Below are 23,430 nucleotides of genomic sequence, written 5' to 3' on the forward strand. Positions count from 1 at the left end.
ATTGGGGACCCTGTGCTCTGTCCAATGGTTGGCTGTGAGCTTCCACCTCGGTATTTGTCAGGCACTGTCAGGGCCTCTTAGGAGACAGCTATATCAGGCTCCTGTCAGCAAGCACTTTTTGGCATCCACAACAGTGTCTGGGTTTGGTGGTTGTAAAGGTGAGTCAGTCTCTAATCACACAATACACATATACATGCTGTGTGAGTGTGTATATGTATGTGTGTGTGTGTGTGTGTGTGTGTGTGTGTGTGTGTGTATAAAGTAGTTGTTTCCAAAGGTCATACAAATACACCCATAACTAAGGGGAAAATTTTTTAAAGGACTTTTTTCTATAAAATGCCAAAATTGCTATAACATTACATTAAAATGAGCTTTGTATGGAGATTATTAGATAGTAGCATAATGAAATCAAATATAGAATTCATGAAGAAATGTGACATCAGTGTGTGGATGTGATACTAAAGTTGTCTTATACTACACACCAGAAGCAAAGTATGATATGTATAATATTTTATTAGGAAAACCATAAAACTAAACACATGATAACAAGAAAATGGAAAATCTGATAGAATTAGAGAATTAGTATGTTCATTCATTTGTTAATAGAACTTAAAGCACATTAGCATGCAGCAGTTCAAGCATGGGAAATATTAACATGCTGACTACCATATGACAAATTATATGTTTAATTTCTACTTGCTCATTACATGACATTGTTTTTCCTTATGTCCTTCTTATTGTATATTAACCTTGAGTTGTAAAATGTCCATTAGCATTTTTTGTAACATTTTTTATTGGATATTTTCTTTATTTACATTTCAAATGTTATCTCCTTTCCCGGTTTCCCCCCTCCTGGAAATCCTCTATCCCATCCTCCCTCCCTCTGCTTCTATAAGGGTGTTCCTCCACTCACGCCACTCACTCCCACCTCCCTGCCCCATTCCAATTCCCTTACACTGTGGCATCTATTGAGCCTTCATAGGACCAAAGACCTCTTCTCCCATGATATCTGACAAGGCCATCATCTGCTACATATGCAGCTGGAGCTATGTGTACTCCTTGGGTGATGAATTAGCCCCGGGGAGCTCTGGTGGATCTGGTTGGTTGATATAACAACAATAGGTTGTTCCTCCTATGGGGTTGCAAACTCCTTCAACTCCTTCAGTCCTTTCTCTAACTCCTCTATTGGGGACCCCACGCTCATTCCAATGATTGGCTGTTAACATCCACCTCTGTATTTGTGAGGCACTGGCAGAGCCTCTCAGGAGACAGCTATATCAGTCAGGCTCCTGTCAGCATGTACTTCTTGGCATACACAATAATGTCTGGGTTTGGTAACTGTATATGGGATGAATGCCCAGATGAGATTATCTCTGGATGGCCTTTCCTTCAGTCTCTGCTCTATACTTCATCTGCATATTTGCTCCTCTGAGTATTTTACTTTCCTTCCAAGAAGAACCAAAGTATCCACACTTTGTCTTTCTTCTTCTTAAGCTGCATGTGGTCTGTGAATTGTATCTTGGGTATTCTAAGTTTCTGGGCTAATATCCATTTATCAGTGAGTGCATACCATATGTGTTCTTTTTTGATTGGATTACCTCACTCAGGATGATATTTTCTAGTTCCATCCATTTCCCTAAGAATTTCATGAATTTGTCATTTGTAATAGCTGAGTAGTACTCCATTGTGTAAATGTACCACATTTTCTGTATCCATTCCTCTGTTGAGGGGCATGTGGGTTCTTTCCAGCTTCTGACTATTATAATTAAGGCTGCTATGAACATAGTGGAGTATGTGTCCTTATTACATGTTGGAGCATCATCTGGGTATATGCCCAGGAGTGGTATTAGTGGTTCCTCAGGTAGAATTGTGTCCAATATTGCTGGGTACAGTAGCCTGGGCTAGCATTTGTGTTCTCTTAGGGTGTCTATGATGTCTGCCCAGGATCTTCTAGCTTTCATAGTCTCTGGTGAGAAGTCTGGTGTAATTCTGATAGATCTGCCTTTACATGTTACTTGACCTTTTCCCTTAACTTTTTAATATTCTTTCTTTGTTCATTTGTTGTTTTGATTATTATGTGATGGGAGGAATTTCTTTTCTGATCTAATCTACTTGGTGTTCTGTGGGCTTCTTATATGTTCATGGGCATCTCTTTCTTTAGGTTAGGGAAGTTTTCTTCTATAATTTTGTTGAAAATATTTACTGGCCCTTTAAGTTGGGAATCTTCACTCTTTTCTATACCTATTATCCTTAGGTTTGGTCTTTTCATTGTGTCCTGGATTTCCTGGATGTTTTGAGTTAGGATCTTTTTGCATTCTTCATTTTCTTTGGTTGTTGTATCAAGGTTTTCTATAGTATCTTCTGTGCCATTTCTTGTATTCTGTTGGTGATGCTTGCATCTATGGCTCCTGGTCTCTTTCATAGGTTTTCTATCTCCAGAGTTCTCTCCCTTTATGAATTCTTTGTTTCTACTTCCATTTTTAGATCCTGGATGGGTTTGTTCAGATGGGTTTGTTCAGTTTCTTCACCTGTTTGGATGTGTTTGACTGTAATTCTTTAAGAGATTTTTGTGTTTCCTTTGTAAGAGCTTCTACCTCTTTCCCTGTGTTCTATAATTCTTTAAGGGAGTTAATTTATGTCCTTTTTAAAGTCCTCCATCTTCATGAGAAGTGACTTTAGATCCATATCTTGCTTTTCTGGTGTGATGGTATATCCGGGACTTAGTATGGTGGGATTGGGTTCTGATGATGCCAAGTAACCTTGGTTTCTGTTGCTTATGTTCTTGCCTCCTGCCAGCTCATTATCTCTAGTGCTATTTGCCCTTGCTATACCTGACTGTGGCCTGTCCTTCCTGTTATCATGGTTGTGTCAGAACTCCTCAGAGTCCAGCTGTCTCTGTGATCTTGTGATTCTGGGATCCTGGGTGTGTCAGAGTTCTTAGGAATCCATCTGGCTCTGGGACCCTGAGATCCTGGTGTGACCAAGTTCCTGGGATCCTCAGACCCTGTTCTTCTGTGATCCTGGGTTTGCTATAGCGCTCAGTAGTGGAGTTTCCTCTGGGTGGGCTTGTGGGCCTTGCCTTGTGGCTGACGAGTTTTCACGGAAGGTAAACTGGCGCAGACTGGAAGGAACCTGGGCCACTCTCAGGTTTTGGAATAGATGTTGTGTCCTCCTCACCTTGATCCTACAATCCTGAGCCTGTTAGAGCTCCTGGGAGTGAAGCTTCCTCTAGATGTTGTGGGACTGGCTGTGGAGTTTGCACTCAAGGGTTTTTTAATAGTAGTTGTGAGAATTAGCTAATTTTTGAAAAATCCTGCAGAATATATTTGAAAACAACCTAAAGTTACTTAGTTACTTAAGTTACTAAGTTGAATTTAACATAGTATTGTTTTTATATTGCTTAATAATTCCATTATTGTCTTAACAGTTGACAAAATGGAAAAAAAAGTACTAACATGTAAATATCATGATATATCCCCAGGACTGCAGTTGAGTCACATGATAAATTCCACAATTTTAATTATACTTTCCCTATAAACAAAAAGAAAGACATTAAAAAGTGCTGAAAATGTTATCTGCTGTTTTACTGATCAAATGCATACATTATATAGTTATACCTTTATACTTAGAGATTTTGAAAGATTGTTTTGATTTCATGTTTTAACTTCCTTTGTAATTTAAATTTCTGTATATGTATTTAAAAATTTATAGTATTTGAAGTATCAGGAATAACTGAGTTAAATGAGTTTATATTTTAAGGAATTTTTGATTGCATCTTGTTTTTATGGCAAGAGCATGCAGAGGAGCCTTACATATGCTAAACAATGTCTGTCACTGGGCTACATCCCTAGCTATTCAATTTTTAAGATGTATCATGCTCTAATTCATTGTTCTTTGACAGTAAATAATTTGACTCCGTTCTGTCTTCTGCCTCAAAGGCTATTGGATCAAGATCAGTCCCTATGCCTCTGTCAAACATATCAGTGCCAAAATCATCTGTTTCCCGTGTACCCTGCAATGTAGAAGGAATAAGTCCTGAATTGGAAAAGGTATTCATCAAAGAAAACAATGGAAAGGAAGAAGTGTCCAAGGTACAATTACATTTTCTTTAATGTTACAGTGTTTCTCAGAAGCACTTTGGGGTGTGAAAACAGCTTTATAGAAATACCATATCGGTCATTATACTTGTCAGTCATCTCTTATCTTTGCTAATATATTTTGCTATAGGCCACCATTGATCTATTCTGTGAGTTTATGAATATTTCTGTTCTAGATATTTCAAGTAAATAGTATATAGCGAATGGCCTTTGGTAACTGCTGTTTTCACTTAGCATAGCATGTCTAAGATTCATCTAGGTTGCAGGACATATCAGTATTTTCTACTTTGGTCTATGCTTCCATAAACATTTGTATAAATTTTCTTTTTTTTCTTTTTTCGGTTTTTCGAGACAGGGTTTCTCTGTATAGCCCTGGCTGTCCTGGAACTCACTTTGTAGACCAGGCTGGCCTCGAACTCAGAAATCCGCCTGCCTCTGCCTCCTGAGTGCTGGGATTAAAGGTGTGCGCCACCACGCCTGGCTACAAATTTTTTTATGTATATATATTTCTCATTTTGTGTATGGACTTAGGACTAGAATGGGCAGTAGTAGGAATATAACTCTTGTGTTTAGATGTGAAGGAACTGTCAGGCTGTTTCCAAAGCATTTGTGCTATTTTACATTCCTACCCGTAATGTAAGATGGATAGATTTCTCTACATTTTCTCTAAATGTTTCAGTAATCTTTCTTGGTGAACCTCTAGTGGGAGCAGAGTGGCATTTCATCATAATGTCGCTTTGCATTCCCAGCCGCCAGTGGTACTAAACATCTTTTCATATGTTATTGATAATTTGTGTGTCTTCATTAGGGGGATTTTTATTTCTATCTCTTCTATTTTAAATTAGACTGTTTTTTATTACTGAGATATAAATGTTTTTTTTTTTTTTTGCCAAGTTCTTTATTTTGTAGATATAAATTCTCAAATACCTCATGTGGAAACATGAGAGTCTTTCCATTTTCTTGATGATTTATTTGAAAAACAGCATTTTTGATGAAGTCTAGCTTATAGCTTATTATTTTCTGTGTACATTCCTTAATCCATGGTCTCATGTTTGTCTGTGAGTTTTACAGTTTTGGCTCTCTCTTATTGTTTCTATTGCTGCAACAAAATACCATGACCAAAAGGGAGGTTGAGGAGGAAAGGTTTTGTCTTGCACTTCCATATTTGTTTATCATCAAATGAAGTCAGGACAAGAACCCAAGACAGGAGCTATGGAGAGGACATGGAGGCTACTGCTTTCTAACTTGATCTCCATGATGGCTTGCTCAACCTGCTTTCTTACAGAAACTGGGACCACCATCTTAGGAATAGCGTTACCCATAGTTAGCTGGGCCCTCCTCCATCAATCACTAATTGAGATAATGGCTTATAGTCAGATCTTATGAAATCAATTTCTCAATTGAGATTTCCTCCTTTCAGATAACTCTAGAGTGTATAACAAGTTGACATAAGAGTAGCCAGCACACGTACATATATGTCTTTGATCCTTTTTGGATCTTCTAGATTTTAGTATTTATAGATCAGCAGATATAAGCAATATTCATAGGTTCTTCTGTACCTATACTAGCCTATGTAGTGATTCTCTATAAGAATTACTATACCTTAAAATGTTCCTATCAGAGAGTTAGATTGTTTTCCACCTTTGTCATAGTCCGTGCTTTATAAAACATTGCATACTTCTGCAAACAAGCTGCCGGTAGTGAAATTACTTTATCAAGGCATTTTCGTACTTTACGTTTTGATATGTACATCTTCCTAGAACATTGTGCTATTTTAATCTTTATCATGTGTTACATTATTTTATAGATATAATGCTATAAAGGAATTTATTGGAATGGAGATTGTTAACACATCTTAGTTGTTTGCTGTTAAAATGTTTGCTTTAGAATAGTAATAAAAGGAAATAAAATATCTTATATTTGAAAGATTATCACTCACAAATTTATCTATTTACTAAAAACATCAAGGCAAAACTTTTTACTACAATATAAAACATTTCTTGAAAATGAATTGTATCTTAATTTGTAAGGATACACATTTCAGAATTATTCTAGAATTATCTACAAACTTAAAACTTAAAACATTGGAAATTTTTTACTTTGGGTATTTTCTGCATTTTAAAATATTTTTAATTGACACTGTCACCATCAGCTCTAAACTATGGGTTCTTTATTTATAGAAGCAAAATAACATACTAATGAATTTTAGTGAGTCCCCTAGTTCAAAGCCTGTCATTGTGATTGTAATATCCTGTTTTCTGCTTTTCAACATTAGTACTAAGCAAAATCATCGATAGTCATACTTAGTCATATGCCATGTTAGCAGTATTGAGATTCATTATTCTCTACTGAGTACTAATGAAATCTTATTAGATATTTTAGGTGATTTCAAAGGAAACAAAGTTCTTGGGATCTAATTAGTGAGGAATTCATAAAGTGAATATTTACACTCCCCAATGTGAGGTTTTTATTTTACCTTACTTGCATGTGAAAGCGATTTCTCTGAATGTTCAGTTTATGCCGAGTGTTTATGTGGTGCTCATGACACTATGTGGAGATGCGTTGTTAAACTTCAGCTGCTCTTAAAGCATATCATTGAAGCTGCCTGGGAGCCCTGTCATTTTTAAGGGAAACAATTGGAAGCAAAATTTAACCTCAATAAAGGCAGCATGCCCAGAAGTTACTCTAAGATACAAATGTTGTGTTTCTTCACTGAGGGATAACTTGTGGTGGTACCACTTGTAGAATATAAAATCTGCTGACGTGCCTCGTGCTTTGTGATAAATAGGACGTACTGTGTATCACCCACGTGTTTACCAGTGTTCCTCTTGCAGCCATTGGATATACCAGATGGTCGAAGAGCTCCGCTCCCTGCTCACTACAGGAGCAGTAGTACTCGAAGCATAGATACCCAGACACCTTCTGTCCAAGAGCGCAGCAGTAGCTGCAGCAGCCACTCCCCTTGTGTGTCCCCATTTTGTCCTCCGGAATCCCAGGATGGAAGTCCTTGTTCAACAGAAGATTTGCTCTATGATCGTGATAAAGGTGAGAGTGAAGTCATCCATTTATACGGAAGGCTTGCTATTGCTCATTATAGTCTGTGTCTTGGGCCATTATCCCACCTTTCCCTGTGTTGAATGGTGAGAGTGTAAACAATGAGTTATTACAGGTTTATTTGTTCATTGGTTTCACTCTCCTCCTCTGTAACTCTCCAACATCTTCCATAAATGTGTCAGATAAGCACAATGGCTGTTTCTAACAGCTAACAAAAGCTATAAAGTGGATTGGCTACAACTACATGTCAGTATTTTCTTTCCTTTTTTTTCAGAGTTGATGGTTATGATACAGTTTATATTTCTTATGTCTAAAGGTAGAGTTTATATTCAGTGATTTTTGGAGGAATATTTTCTAAGAGTATCTTGAGAATGAGTGTTGTGAAGGTGCACATGTGCATGTATGCATATGTGAAGACTAAAGTCAGCCATGAGATGCCTTCCTCTATTTTTCATTACCTTATGACAAGGTCTCTTACTGAACCAAAAAGATGCTTTTTGCATGAGAATGACTGGCCAGTGAGCTCTCAGGATTTCCCTGCCTCTGTACCTACCAATCTGAGGCTTATAGGGACATGCAGTCCTGCCCAGTTGAGATGTGGATAGTGGAATGTGCTAGGACCAGAGCCTAGCATAGTTGTCATCAGAGAGACTTTATCCAGCAACTGATAGGAAAAGATGCAGGGCCCCACAATTAAATGCTAGGTGGAGCTCAAGGAGTCCTGTGGAAGAGGAGGAGATGAAGAAGCTCCTATGGTTTGACCTTTGCATATGTGCTATGGTTGTGTAGCTTCATGTTCTTGGTGTGGGATTTGTAACAGTGGGAACAGGGGGCTATCTCTGGTGCTTTTGCCTGTCTTTGGGATCCTTTTCCTGTTATTGAGTTGCCTCGTCCAGCCTTGATGTTATGGTATGTGCCTGGTTTTATTGTAGTTTGTTATGTGTATGGCTGATATCCCTGGAAGGCATGCTCTTTGAGGGAAGGGCGGGGGGGGGGGGGTCGGGTCCATCTAGGGGGAGGGAAAGGTCAGAGAGGAGAGACGGGTGGGAGTGGTGGAAGGAAGGGAAACAAACAGTCAGAATGTACTATTACCCATTGACTCATCTCTCCAGGCTTTCCATCTTTTTATTTGAAACAGTTTCTCATGGAACCTAGAGTTCATCATTTTGGTTAGATTAGATAACCAGGGAGTCTCTAGAATCCACCTGTCCTTACTTACAGCCCCAGGTTTCAGATGCACACCACGATGCCCATCACTGCATAGGTCCTCATGCAACAAGCACTCATACTGAGTCATCTTCCTAGCTCTCCACTGCGGTTTTTCAAGATAAGATTACTCACTAAACCTGGAGCTCACCAGCTCAGCTAAGCCAAGTGAAAAATATAATTAAACCATCATATAAAGGAATACAAAAATATTACCATAAAATCGGTCTGAAACTATGGAGCTTGAGCTGCTGAAGCAAGCCTGGGGCTCAGGCCTATAACCCTATACTGTGGAGGCTGGAGCAGAGGACTGTTGAGTGTAAGAGTGGCAAGAACGGAAAGTGAAATAGGCCATATCAGCTTCGGGTACAGGCGGGATTCGGGGTGAGAGAAGGTGAGAGGCAGTGCAGATCTGAGAAACATTTACATGGTTTTCCCACATTCTATAAGGAAATCTCATTAGTTTCTTAAAATTCCTACTATGTTTAGCTCTGAGACATTGTTTTGTGATTATAATTAATTAGACAATATTTTTCCTTGGAAAACTGTTTGGCCTACTTGTAAAATTACAGTTCTCACGAAAACCACGTATCATCATAAAAAGAACATTAAAATGGTGTTTTTAAATTTATATGTGCATATATGCATACACATGTATGTTTAAGGCTGGCTATAGAGGCCTGTCCTTTTGAACTGAGTATTTTTCTTCTGGCTTACTTAACTGTTTGGTGCATTTACTGCACATCAGGCTCTGTACTAGACAGAGATAAGACAGAGATAAGTAAAATGTTCCTTTTCTTAAGGAAGTTATAACCTTAGTAATAAGAATGTAATGATAGTGTGCTCTCATATTTAGTATTTTAAACAATGTTTGAATACTAAATGGAAAAAAGAAAGTGGTTTATCAGGTTAGGGAGCTTGTTTATTATATATCAACTATAGAATAGTCTTTGGCCTGTGGCTTCTCTTTCAAAATCTTAATTTTGGAGTGGTTTGTATTTTTTAATATTAATTTTGCCTTATAATTTATATTTCTGTACTAAACTATGGCTCTTTTTATATTCAGTTAAGAAAAAAATGTCAAAGCTGTCTAATTCTTGCTGGTTTTTTATCACCTGTGGAGATAGAACTATATTTTAGTCAGCTAAGATCTCCTTGGAGTAACTTCACTCTCTGTAGTTGCTCTAAGACATTTCTTTGGTAAAATACTTAGGCCATTCTTACAAGGAAGAGAGAGAATCAGCTGCAGGGAATATATGTCCTACTGAAAGGTGTGCTGGTGAGCTAGTTATTTACAGTATTCCTCTATTACGTAGTTATCCTTTTTCTGTCTTTGCTAATATTGTCTCTGCCTATTTATAATATCTGTTCCTCATGAATCATGTATAAATTTCAACTAAAGAATTTTAGTTAACAGTGGGGGTCGGAGGTTGGGTTTTTTGTTTTGGTTTGGTTTTTGGTTTGTTTGTTTGTTTTGACTATATCAGTTGCAATGCCAGAACAAAATCACTTTGTTCAGAAAAGGCCAGTTGTTAGAGAACCTGTTTGATGGAGATTTTCATTTTTAGTTTGTTTGTTTGCTTCGGTTGAGTTGGGTTGGGTTCTGTTATTTTCTTAGGGTTTTTCTGGTAACCTAAAGACTTAAAGCAGCCTGGTCCCATGTGTTGAGCCACTAGGATAGCTTTAACCTAATAGAGAAATAACACCTAAATGTCATTTAAAGAACTCCAGTTCAGGATAAGCACTCTCATCTTCACAGTTCTTATATTCACACTGTCAAAAATATGCCCCAAGAGTTGGCCTAAGTCCTTCTACATCATCATGTCTAAATGCAAGGGAAAATATATATAGTACAGATGGCAGCATCAAAATATTCGCTCTTTTAGCTGCTCTGCCAGTGTTCCTTGATGGTGGCCAAGCTAGTGCCGGGCAAACCAAAAGACCTGGACGTCAGCTGCCGCTTGCCGTGGGTCCTGGGCAAGCTTTACACATTACAGCGGCAGTTGTTAGGAAGCTCTGCAATGCTGCAAGGTACTGTAGAAACATTGAGTGTTATAATTATGAAGTAAATGGAACCATTTTGTTCAGGCCAACTACTAAAAGTTATATTCTAAGAATCCATAAATTGATTACTTGTGGTTTAAGCTATATTTTCTTGACGGAAATATGCTATGTGGATGGAACTTCCTATGCTAAGGTTTATATACCAATTTAACTTATACTGTGACTCATAAATATTAGTATTACTAAACTTTGGGTTTTAAGCATGATCAATCCTTGGTTCCCAGAGAGCAAATAAAGAGTATTTAGCTTGTCTTTTTTTTTTATGGCTGGCCTCAAACTCAGAAGTTCACCTGCCTCTGCCTCCTGAGTGCTGGGGTTAAAGGTGTGCACCACCACACCTGGCTTTTAGCTTGTCTTTTTAGGGTTTAAAGCCTGTTTGGACATTTTTTTAGTTCCTGTTTCTTATTTCTTATTTTAACCATATTATACTTTAAGCATAAGCTGACATTTGTGACTTTTTTATTTTTGTGATTTATATTATGAAAACATATGTTTTAGCTACCTTATCTTGAAAATCACTGTTTTTCAACATGAACCCGTTTATAAAAAACTTTTTTATGGTTTTAGAGTAACTTTTTTTTCCTTTTTGTTAAAAAATTTAAAAAAATGTTTCTTTGTGTAAGTTGCACATCACACACCCCAGTCTCACACATCTCCCTGTCCCTTCTTTTTCTCCCCTTTCCGTTGCAACTCCCCCCCAAATAAACACAAACAAACATGAAACAACAACAAACAGCTTATAGAAACTGTCTCATCCTGGAAGCTGTAGTGTGCCCCACTGTGCCCCGCAGTCTGTCCCTCTGTCCATACATCTTCACTTACAAATGTTCACTGCAGTGTCTTTTGTCTGGTTCAAGATATCTGGCTTCTGTGACATCATCAGCACTAGATCTCACTGGGACTCCTTGGAGGAATTTTTTAATGGTAAAACTACAGATGAAAACACTGTTCATACAAAGGACATTATATCACATGTTAAAACTGCCCTGTTGTGTTAGAACTTCTTAATAGTAGAACTACAGATTGAAAATATTCCAGCAAAGGATTTTATATAACGTGTTAAAACTGCCCCAATTGTAGATTTATCTCACTAAGACCATTACCCATTTATCTTTTTCAAGACAACATGAGACACTGCACACATTTCCAGTGTCTGGAGTATATAATGAGAATCTAGAAAATGCCATATTCTTATCATTGTATAATTTTTACAGTTGTACATACCAATAGCAGACAATGGGACAGGTCTACGTAATGTTATATTATTCATAATTCAAAGTACTTAGTATAAGTCATATCTGTTATAGCTCATTCTAGAATGTAAGCAAGAGGAAGATTTGAACAGTCGTACATAAGCATATGATCTGCTGTTACCTGCTTGCTAACTTGTAAGTTTCAGTAATGATGGGCAGCCTAGGTTAGTTCATTGGTTTCTCTTCAGCAAATTCAGTCATCCCTGGCAGGTGTGGTGCTAAGTAGAGATGTTTAAAAGTATTCTTACAAGAACTTTCTTTATAGTACGTTCCTATTTAGAGATTATGTCTTTATTACTGTTTTGAAAATACTGTTGTCATTTTTAAGTTATTCTATTATGTGCTGTACGTTTTTAATGTTCATGAAGAGTGTGAATCTCTTAATGAATTTAAAGGTAGCCAAATGTAGGCATAGGTACTTTTGATGAAGGAGTTGGGGAGCTACAGAGTTTTTATTTCATGGTGAAAGTAAAGAAAAGGAAATAGCTTTACTAAGACACGTGTCATCTTTCCTTACAATTACTCCTATTGACACTTGCTAAATTTTAATCATGTACCAATTTTGATCAAAGTAGCATTTCTGTTTAGACCCATGTATTTAGTCAGTCATAATTCTAACCTAATTCATAGGCTAACTTAGGCTTTTTATTATATTAATATTTTATTTCAATGTTTTTGTTCAAATCCATTTTCTTAGTGAACTACTACCTACTTAGGAATGAATAAATATATTCTTATTTCTTGGTTAGTTACTGCTGTCCTCAAAATAATTTTTTTCCAAGTAGTCTGAAGATTCTTAATGGTTTAGACATTGGTTATAATTTCAAGACATTAGACCTCTCAATCTAGCCTTCACAGTCAATAGCTAGCATCGCAGATTTGATGCTAGACAGCTTCATTCCTGGAGAATCTGGTATTCCAACGAGCATTGGTGCTATGGAAATGATTCAGTCTATAAAGTGCTTGCCATACAAACTTGAAGACCTAACTTTGATCCCCAGAAGCCAGGTACAAAACAACCTAGCACAGTTTTTGTGCTTGTAATCTCAGCCCTGGGTAGGTAGAGACATGTAGGTCCTTGAGCATCACTGCCCAGCAAGCCAGGCTTGTTCCACACACAACCTCAGATTTTCCTGCGGCTTCCTTTGACACATGCACACAGATGCACCTGTATATGAACACATGTGTGTGGGGACACACACACACACACACACACAAATAACCTTGCTTTCTTTGGAAGAAATAGGATATTATCTATGTAACAATAGCATCAGTGTGTGTCAGTCTATTTAAAACACCTCTTATTTTTACTAGTGCCTGCTGGAGAGAGTGGACTAGTCAATTTTTGAATGGCGTACTTGTTTAAAATTTGCAGATTAGAGGTTTGTCATTGTTGATATTCTTGAGAATTTTCTGTGGTTTAGGCACTTCTTAGTCCTTTTACATTATGGATTTGAAAACATAATTATTTTAAAACAGCTGTGCTCATTAGTCATTCCTGTTTTATGGCTCAAAAGCATGGGTCATGTAAGTAGGCACAAGTAAAACTCAGGTAGTCTGATTGCAAACCAGAATTCTTAATTCTCCTAACTTTCATTCCTCAAAGTTGCCTTTATTTCAGATGTACTTAGATTTTTCAAAAGGAGAAAATAACAGCCAGGCTCTTTTGAGAGATGAGATGCGAACTTTGGAATTTAAAATGCTTCTAATGAATCTTGTAAACTAGGGTTATGAATCACTGCTTGGGCTAGGCATGGAGCTCAGGGGTAGAACAGTTATCTAACATGTGTGGCCCTACGTTCAAGTCCCAGCACCTCACAAAACAACAACAACAACAAAAGACATGATAAGTTATTGTTTCCTGGAAAGTAAGTTTATTTGATAATCTAATAGGAATAAAATATATGTAATGACTTAGGGCTATAATAGAACCATAATAAAGATTTTATGTACCTGATTCTATGACTCAACAGTCATACATGTGAGTTACTTTTATACTGGGACTGTGAATCATAGAATGTAGTATATGAGATACTAAGTCATGTCTGAAAGAAAAAATACACATGGATACTTTTTCTGTATAAAATTCCAAGTTTTAGTAATTTAAAATTTTCCAAGCTTTAATTTGTTTGAAAATACTTGGGAAATTATTTAATAGAAATAGGTCAGATTTACCAAATATTTGTTTACAGTTATTTTATACTGTCTTTTTAGGTCATCATATATTAAATGTAAATACTCATATATAACCAAATGATTTTTTAAAACAGATTTAAGGTATTGAACATATTTATGTTTGTTTATGAATGTTTAAATGGATAAATTAAAACAAAACACACTATCTCTGAAATTATAAGAATAAAACTTTAAGATAAAAAATAATTTATTTTAAAATATTACCAGAAAAAATATATCCATTTTCAGGTTATTTAGCTTACAACTAATTTTAATTTGGGGAGAGTCCTTTGAAATTATAATAAAAGTGTAAAGAGGAACTGTAATTAGCTCGCTGCTATAAGTGAGGCCAATGTGACATTTCTTGCATAATAATAGTATGGGTGCTTGATTACTGTGTAGTCACATCCCAATCGCTGGCATGGAAGTCTTGTAAAGGTATCGAAACCATGACTTTAAATGGATTCCATTCACTGGTGGGCTATGATGAGCTCATTGGTGACCTCCATAAGGTATCCCAGGCCTTATCACCCATTTGTTTGAAAAGTAAGGTTGAGGTTGACAGGGGAACTCAAGGTCTCGTTCACAACCGCTTAGAAGCTGAGCAGTCCTAATAGTTTAACTTTACTCAGAGTCAGCACTAGACTTGGGCTCTTGACTGCACTGCATCAACCCAGGCAAGAGGTCTTCTTCCCCTCCTTTCTTCTGTGTGTAAGAAATGGGTAAATGTTGAGTCCAAGAGAATCATTAAATCTGAATAAATCTATAAATAACATACAATGAATCATTAAATCTATTTTAAAAACTTAACCTCATTTTGTTATTTAATTTATTCCAAGAGGTTATTCTATACATATTCTGTAATGATATGTCTAATAGTGATAAACTATATGCTTTTGTAGCTTGTCTAGTAGTGTGTGATTTCCCAGCCAGGGAGGCAGCCCTTTCAAATGTAAGCATAAATCTGCATTTCTAAGCCTAACATTCTAGATATGCACAAAATAAAGTGTTAGAGTGCATACTTTCTAAGCATGTATTATGCACCTCATGATGATAAAAATGTTCATATTACTCAGTTTCTGAGTACTGGACTGTTTTCTGTATCCTAAAATAAAGCAACTCACCAAAATTGTAATGTAATTTATTGTTAATAACATTTTTCAAAATTCATGGAAATGATACATCACAATAGATCATGTATGTGGTATTTTAGTAGTGAGCATTGGTTTGAATTAGGTCAGAACTTAGATAAATGGACTATTATACAGATCTGTTTACAGTTTGGCATCTTTCAAAGATAATGATGCATCTTAGTAGACTTCGATTTCCAAACACTTTTGCCATGTAGGAAGAGGAGAAGTTGCATATAGGTTTTATAGCTGTTTATGAACAGACCATTTTGTTTTGGGTCAAAAATATGAGGAAAACATGTTTGGGAGCAATGTTTCTGGATTTTTCATGTCATTAGTGCCTAAAATGCAAGCTATGCTGAAATCTCTATTTTATAGAGTCTATAGGCAAAAATCTGGGCAAATTATGCTTTTTAAGATTATTATGGATAAATGGAAGACATGATGCGAACTTGTTTTGCCCTGTATGGTTATTATTCCTGGTGTTTTAAAAGTATTATTTATTAGGAACTTTTGTAATAAAAATTATTCATATACAAAACTACACAATTAAATTGGTTAGACAGGTGAGAGATCATGTAGAGAGTCCCTCCCTTATTATAATCTTGTAATTCTTCTGTATGATTAATACATATTACTGCGTTCATTTACATTTTCAGATTACAACTGTGATTTTTCTCCAAATGAAGTTTTCTGGGCTAAAATGTCATCCTTTTATATTCTGTGGTATAGCAGATTACTGTTGAATTTAAGTTTTTGTTAAAAAAAAAAAAAAAGGGACTACACAAGGCTGTTAGAAATACCCTTGCAATGATAAGAGGCTGGCTTTGTGGTGAACAAAAAGGTCTGTTTGGAAATCAAGTTTAATTTAACAGCACTTTCAACTCATAGTTAATATAACTGCTTTAAATTTACAGACAGTGGGAGTAGCTCACCGTTACCCAAGTATGCTTCATCTCCCAAACCCAACAACAGCTACATGTTCAAACGGGAGCCCCCAGAGGGATGTGAGCGGGTGAAGGTCTTTGAGGAAATGGCGTAAGTAATTCTTCTCTGTCAGCTGGGATCGGAAACTTTCTACTGAGATGTTGATTACAGAAGAATCAACTCCTCTGTCCAGCTGATACTTGTTCCAAAAACAAGTTTGGAAAAGGGAATTGAATAGACAGAAGGTCCTACAGTGAGGACCGGAGGGCTGCTAGAAACACATAAGCCAGGACCGCAAACTGAGACATCACCCTGTGGCAGGCAGGCCGTCCGGCCGTCCACACTGTTGCGCTTGCTCTCTCTTCCCTCTGCCCCTCCTTCTCCCTTCCTTCTCTCTGCATTCTCCCTATTTTTCTCTCTCCTTTTACTTTCTGTTTTGAAAAGCTCCACTTTTAATCTTTAAGATTGTTCTTTCAAAAACTGTTAGTTGAGCTGACCGACAAATACATTTAGGAACAAGACTAGTGACCACATGCAAGTAGCTTACAGATGGTCTGTGATTCTGCACATCAAAGGGAAAGTAGTTTGCTTCTCTGTAGGCATATCTAACATGTGTATTCATGAATTCATGTTTGCTGTCCTTTTTATTGTACATTTTCAATGTGGGCAGGTTAGAAATTAAATTAGAAAAAGAAGTTCATGCTATAAATCTTCGATATCTAGAATCACTCAGAAGATGACTATGTGGCTCTTGGTGTAACTCATTCATTCCTTTGTCCCTGTGGGTACTAAATGTCAAACTGCTTCTCTTGCATCCCAGAAAGGAACAGAGAGTGTACCAGTTAGTTGTTGGTTTAGTTTGGAAAGTGGGTGTTGTGGGAATACGGACTCTATTCTTTTGGCTGATTGAGAGACCACAGAAAAAAACAGTTTTTCCCCATCTGTACTGATAGATATATATCTAAAGATGCAGAAAAAGTTGAAAGGGCTTAAAATCAAATAAATGATAAATAACATTTCTATTTATACTTCTTATTAGTGATGTTCATCCTAAATGTGTATAATACCTCAAGTACAGTGTAGAATTTCTTTTATATTCCTCAATGATTGGAAGCAAACCAAAGATCTCTAAAAATTTGCCTGGCCCTTCTGAAAATCGTTTTTTCCTTAAGTGTCATTTCAGTGCGCTATATGTGATAATCTCCCAGCTGACCTGTGCTATGGAAGATGTCTTTCCTCTGTGTGCACATACCTCACCCTGTCATTCACACTGTAGCTGTTTTATAAAACTCCAAGTTATTCACAGAGTACATTATAGTGATCAGAAAACTAATTCTGTTTTATGCTTTTAGGTCTCGTCAGCCTATCTCGGCCCCTCTCTTTTCATGTCCTGACAAAAACAAGGTTAATTTCATCCCAACCGGATCAGCTTTCTGTCCTGTAAAACTTCTAGGCCCTCTCTTACCTGCCTCTGACCTGATGCTCAAGAACTCCCCTAATTCTGGCCAGAGCTCGGCTCTGGCAACACTGACCGTAGAGCAGCTTTCCTCCCGGGTTTCCTTCACATCTCTCTCTGATGACACCAGCACAGCCGACTCCCTGGAGCCCTCTGCCCAGCAGCCATCTCAGCAGCAGCAGCTCCTACAGGACTTGCAGGTGGAGGAACACGTCTCCACTCAGAACTATGTGATGATCTAAAGCAGAGGGGGAGCTGGTCTCCACCCATGGTCCATGGATTGGGAATGAGATCTCAGACATCTATCTGCATGGAGTGACAAACTTTCCCAACATCACCAACAGCAAAGTACTTAGCATCACAAAATAGCTATTAACACTGATCTTGGCAGGGACCGACTTATATTCAGCAGTTTTTGTGGAAAGCAGTAATGCTTGCAAAAATGTGTGTGTCATTCAGCATTTAATGGAGACTATGCATTTCATAGTATGTCTGACAGATTAGTACTGTGTCCTGTGTTTTGTTCCAACATTTTCAGTATGAATAAGCTCTATTTCAAAAAGTTGCCTGTCTAAGTAGAAAATGTCTTGCTGTGTTTTGTCCTATGGAAAATACTGTACTTCAGGATTATGTTTACAATTGATCCAGGTGTTTGTTTCTAACTTCTATAATACATACAATGCAAAAAAAAAAAAAAAATGGCCACAACAGTTGCACAGTGCCCACCCTATGGCCTAGCTTCAGGTACTTCAGTTGAAGTCTAAACTCAGGTAACTTGGAATGTATGTCATATTGGGATATTAAATATTTCACAGCTACAAAGCTAAAGAGGGAACATCACTCTTTTGCCTTTCCTTGTTTTATGCATTTCCTTTTCTTCATTCCATTCCACACTAGAATAAGAAGTGCATTGATCCCTAGGAGATGCTAATCCTGGGTATAGGGAACATGAGGAGAACCAGCAAATTTGTGGTGTGTGACATCACTTTTGTCATGTGGTTACCAGTAGAACAACTGTTGCATTCACTGTTTCAACATGTGTAAATGTGGCTTTTTTTTTTAAAAAAAAAGAAAAAGAAAAAAGAAAAAACAAGTTGTGTTGCTCAGTGACTGACTGTTACAGTGTTGCAAATAAAGCCTCAGTAGTAGCCTACATAAACATTCCCCATTGCGTGTGACGAAATTTAAATGCAGGGATGGCTGGAGTTCATTTCAAAGCAAGTGGCGTTTTGCAGAAATAAATAAGGATTTTTCTTTATATTGGCCATTGGGGTCATAATTGCTACTATTTTTATCTAAAGACATATTTATGTTTAGCTTCATTTTAGGAAATTGTAATTTTCTGGTTACAAAGTGAAACATTTTGGTTACTGTTTTCCTCAAGTATTTGGTAAATGAGTTGTATTCATGTAGAGAGAATGTGTATGTCTCAGAACCAGTGCAGCATAAGCAAGCAGATTTCTTGTTGACTTTCGAGAGCAATAGCTTAAAGCTGTCTCATTTAAGCCTCAGATAACACTATCATGAATAATTTTGTTAAGACGTAGAACGCATGGAGTGGAGCAGAACCCCGAGTAAATAGCCTTGAACTTGCAGACTTGACAGAAGTTCTCCACAAAGTGCATAGAAGAGAGCCATAGAGATTCCTGTTGCCACCTGGAGAGCCCGACTTCAGACTTTATTTTTTTGCAGCACAGCCTGTGCAAAAGTAAAGGGACGCTTTTGTATTGGTGTTCCGTTGCTCTCAGTTCAGTTAGAGCCTAGAGTTCTCCCATCTCCACCTAACGTGTGTGGCACAATGTTTGGTTTGGTTGGTTTTTAGAGTCGGGAACCGCTGCCTACAGTTACTCTTCAGTTTTCCATAGGTCATACCTGCGGTTTCCTTTGACTCCTCTAAGGAGTCAACGAGTAGAAGGATGAGCTGATAAAGTGATGATACCGTGTTAATTTTTACAAAATGCTGTGCGTGAGTGTGCATACACGTGCACATGGATGTGTGGATGTGTGTATTCTGTGTGCTATTTTGTCACCTTGATGTCTCCTTTCCACCAAAGTTTGCAGTAATACTCTCTTCTGAAGGTACGCAGTCAGTGTTATAGAGACTGTCATGGAGAAGAGGACTCAGTTGACTTTTGCCATTTTCATAGGGGAACCTTTTAAAACAATCTTTTCAGCAGCAGACACCTTTAACCCTAATAATCTCAGGCCTTGATGAAAATACTATATTTTGTAGATTATGGTTAAAGGAAGAAAATTGCTAGTTCCGTAAGATAAATATGAGCTCCATTTAACTTCTTTTTTTTAAGCCTCTAACAATTTTATTGTAAGTAAACAAAATTATGTGTACTTGTTTTATTCGGCACGTGAAAACAGATATTTACAGATATAAAAAACTCGTATTGACAGACGTTTAAATGGACAGAGTCAAGTTGATAGAAGCATGACACAAATTTGGTAAAGCAAATCTCAGATACTGACACTGAAGCAAGTGCTCTCAGATCCATCAAACAGACCACAGCCCTCCCTTGCCAAAACTCCAATCAATTCTATCTTAGTATCTAAGATAGACATCCTGTTTGTTTTTCATAAGTCAATCTTGGCACTTTTATGAACAATTAGTTCCTCTATTCACAAAAGGCATCATAATTATTTTTACTTTCTTAAAGTTTGAGGGTTTTTTGGTTTTTGTTTTAAGTAGCCAAGATCTACAGTTGATCTTCTAAAAGGTCACGATCTTAGTAAGTTCTTTTTAGTTACAGGCAAAGGACCCACTTTACAGTTGGCTTTTAGGATCTTGCCATTCAAACAGTCTTTGTTGTTATGGTAAGCACACAGACACTTTGTACAATATTCAAATTGACAGCTTTCCCGTTTGCAGACTGCTCGCTCTAAATAGTGGTCATATTTTGCAGGGAAATTATAGCAAGCACAGGCTTTGAGGCTTCCCTTGTTCTTCAATGTCTGCCACCTCCACGAACTTGTTGTGCCAGCTGTAGGTAGAACCTTTCTGACCACGCTGACTGGAGGACTTGACCTGAACATCTTTTTTTGGGAGGTGCCCAGGTCGACGATGACTTTGAACAGAAGTTAGTGCAGGTCTGCCCACAACATGTCCTCTCGTTGCAGCATGTAGTGACAACTTACTGCTTTCAATGACTCTGCATGGTTTTGCTGTAGAGCTGGACCGCTCCCTTATTGTTTTCCAGTATCTTCTTCCAAATTCTGCTCACTTTAGACAGGTTTATTAAGTCCGTGCCCCGAGCTTCATCACAATGTTAGCCAACAGGTGCACGAATCCCCTCCGGGAGAGCTCAGCCAGGAGATCTAGGTGTTCCAGGCCCATTTTCTTGCCAATTATACTTTGCAGTCTAAAGTTGCCGCTGGTGATAACTTCCTTCAGCATTTCTCGATCCACTTTAGGGTTTCGCTTGCCATTCTTTTTTAGTGTTGAGCAAACCACTCTTTGACAATGCAGGACAGGCAGCAGGTTTTGTTGGGATGCTGGTCCAGGCTCTGTGATGGCAGCAGGCGGGCCTGGGGACTGTTTCTGAAATTCTCCAGGATAAGGATGCCGTCGTCACGGTCACTTTGTGTAAAAGATGAGTAGCCACTGTCCTCATACAGTCTACTGGCCTCTAGCTCTTCTGTTTCGTTTGAACTATCTAGTGTGTTTTGTACACGTTGATTCTCCTTGCTATCATGACCCACAATTGGTGACTCGATGAAAGACAACCTCTCATGGTTTCTAACACAGTCCTTACAGGAAGGTTTCAAACACACGGGACTGTAGGAACCTTCTCTCCCACTGTCCTCAGGCTTCAACCACTTCAAGCTCAGAAAGATCAGGGTTGCAATTAAAACACTTCATTGTAACAGAAAGAACAGGGCTTTCTTCTTTATGTCCACGGTCGTCCACGCGCCAAGACGGCAGGGACAGAACGACGGCCGGCGCAGATCACTGCAGGTGTGCCTGCTCATGCGGGAAAACTCGGGCTCCAGTGCAGGGGAGGTGGCGGCGACCATAGGAAAGAGGTGGCCGGCCCTCCATTTAACTTCTAATATCTGGGTTAGCATTACATGATGTGTTGATCTTATGCTCAGCATTTGTCTAAGATGCAATAGTATCATTATCAATTTCAGAAATATGGACTGAATATGCTTTTTTGGTGATGAAATCTATGTACGATATTTATAGTGATGTGCTTTTATTTTCTCATGAGAAACTAAATATTGTGTTGTACATTTGTTTTTAGCATATATTAAAGTTTTAAACCAAATGTGTTAAAGCTTATGCTTTGCCATGCAAATCCCCCAGAAGTTGGTGAGCTCAAATGTATCCTACATCCAGCTGTAGAAACTTGTCAGAAATTGTTTAAATTTTGTATATAGGTGACTGTTTAATTTTAGCCACTGCGCTGAACAGTATTCAAGTTATATAATATGGCTTTACACAAGAAATGTGTGGCTTCTGTTTTGTATTTTTTTCAGTATAGAAGTTCCTGTGTCTTATTTAAATAAAGTTATTAGTAAAACTGGAATAGTTTACATGTGTTTTTAAAAGACTGGTTGTTGGCATGTTACCCATCGAAGGTGAATTCTGCCTTAGGTAAGGGCAGTATTGGTGCTCACTGAGTTCCTACCCTGAAGAACTAGAGCTGTGGGGAGTCTTAATTGGATCAGATTTCTCCACTTTGGTTTCCTCTTGACACTTAATTTGCACACTTTGCATCCTAGGTAACAAGTTGGATGTTTGGAGTCCAAAGTTTTGTGCTGCTTCCACTCGTGAGCATTTGTAACAGAGAAAACATTGTTCTGTTTTATTCCTATGCCTAAGAATTTATAGGGAATGAGTTTAAATTCAGTGAGCTCACCTCTGAAGACGTTGTGTGTTTCCTACAAAACTCTAAGAGTAGTTTGTTTTAATCTTACTAGTTTCAGTATAAAAAGGACCAGTTTTAACAAAACAAAGAAGGTTAATATGTATTTTATGCCAGTAAACAATTATACAAATAGCAAAACGCTTAGGAAAGCCGCTGTGAAGAACGATTTGCCCGAGTATTTACTTCTGATACATAAAAGAATTAGACAAAATTGACATATTAAACTTAAAAATGATTGCTTTATTGCCATTGTTTTAGTTGAGGGAAAACAAAATATGAAAGGTTTTGAGGTTGAGATTTATCTATTAGTCATATGCTAAGGATAGATAGTCCATACAGAAAATACTCTTAAGAGTTTTTAAAGTTTAATTGCAACTAAATGTGAAGGAAAGTTACATTTTCATCTTCATGTTTGACTTAATCATAAAATAAGCTTAATACAAGTAGCCATGAGAAATAAATCAAATTTTAGGGGAGAGAAATGGAGGCAAGGAGTGTAGGTATTCCAGCCATCGTTACCTAAAGCAGCTGTATCTATGAGTATTAAGTGGCTGCCTGACATCCCACAGTGAAAAGTGCCACTTAGTTTGAAGTGTATTCTTTATGTATTTCCTGCAGCTCTATAGGTGGCTTCTACCTTCTATACCCATCTCTAGTCCTCAGAACTCTTGTACCCACCGTAGGTTTCATTCTTAGCTCATTGGGCATGTGAACCTGCACATTTATTTGGAAAAAGAATTGCTTAATTTATACTTCCATTCAAAGTCTTAATGCTGGTATCTGGTTTATACCTATACCTGTTCTCAAACTTCCAGCTTATTTCAGCCTCAGTGATTAAATATAATAAAAGTATCGCTTTGCCCTTATGTTGGGCCAGCTCTTCTCATCTGTACTAACCATGCTGCAGAGTCTGCTGAGCTGAATATATTTATTCTCTTTGAGTGAGGAGTCTGTATTCAAAACCTATGGAGGAGCCCATTAAGTGCACGATTGGGTATACCTTCTGGCCTATAGCATGCCATAGAAACTAGAATTTCTACTCAAGTGGGTCATACAAACTCTCAGTATTGACCACAGACGTTCTCTCCATCCTCTATATTCAGAAGAGTTCTGCCTCATACCCTGGAAAAAGAATGAAAGACCAAAAAGAATCTAAAATTTAGACCCTTAATAGGACTTACTCAGTTT

At 37.6% G+C, this 23,430-nt stretch overlaps 1 protein-coding gene and 1 pseudogene across 3 annotated transcripts in view; one reads left to right on the plus strand and one right to left on the minus strand.

The window, feature by feature from the left end:
• Window positions 1–21,901, plus strand: part of Glcci1 (glucocorticoid induced transcript 1) — an 87,950-nt gene extending 66,049 nt beyond the window's left edge. For all 3 annotated transcript variants that reach the window (NM_133236.3, NM_001286728.1, NM_001286729.1), the window contains exons 5-8: window positions 3,939–4,091; window positions 6,932–7,142; window positions 15,897–16,017; window positions 17,259–21,901. In NM_133236.3, coding sequence (NP_573499.2) covers window positions 3,939–4,091; window positions 6,932–7,142; window positions 15,897–16,017; window positions 17,259–17,604 — 831 coding nt within the window. In that variant the 3' untranslated portion in view covers window positions 17,605–21,901. The remainder of the gene's footprint in view (window positions 1–3,938; window positions 4,092–6,931; window positions 7,143–15,896; window positions 16,018–17,258) is intronic.
• Gm16042 (predicted gene 16042) lies at window positions 19,669–21,404 on the minus strand (annotated as a pseudogene).
• Window positions 21,902–23,430: the final 1,529 nt, after the last annotated feature.

This window comes from Mus musculus, chromosome 6 (genome assembly GCF_000001635.26).
Source record: "Mus musculus strain C57BL/6J chromosome 6, GRCm38.p6 C57BL/6J".
In the NCBI taxonomy this organism is placed as follows: Eukaryota; Metazoa; Chordata; class Mammalia; order Rodentia; family Muridae; genus Mus; species Mus musculus.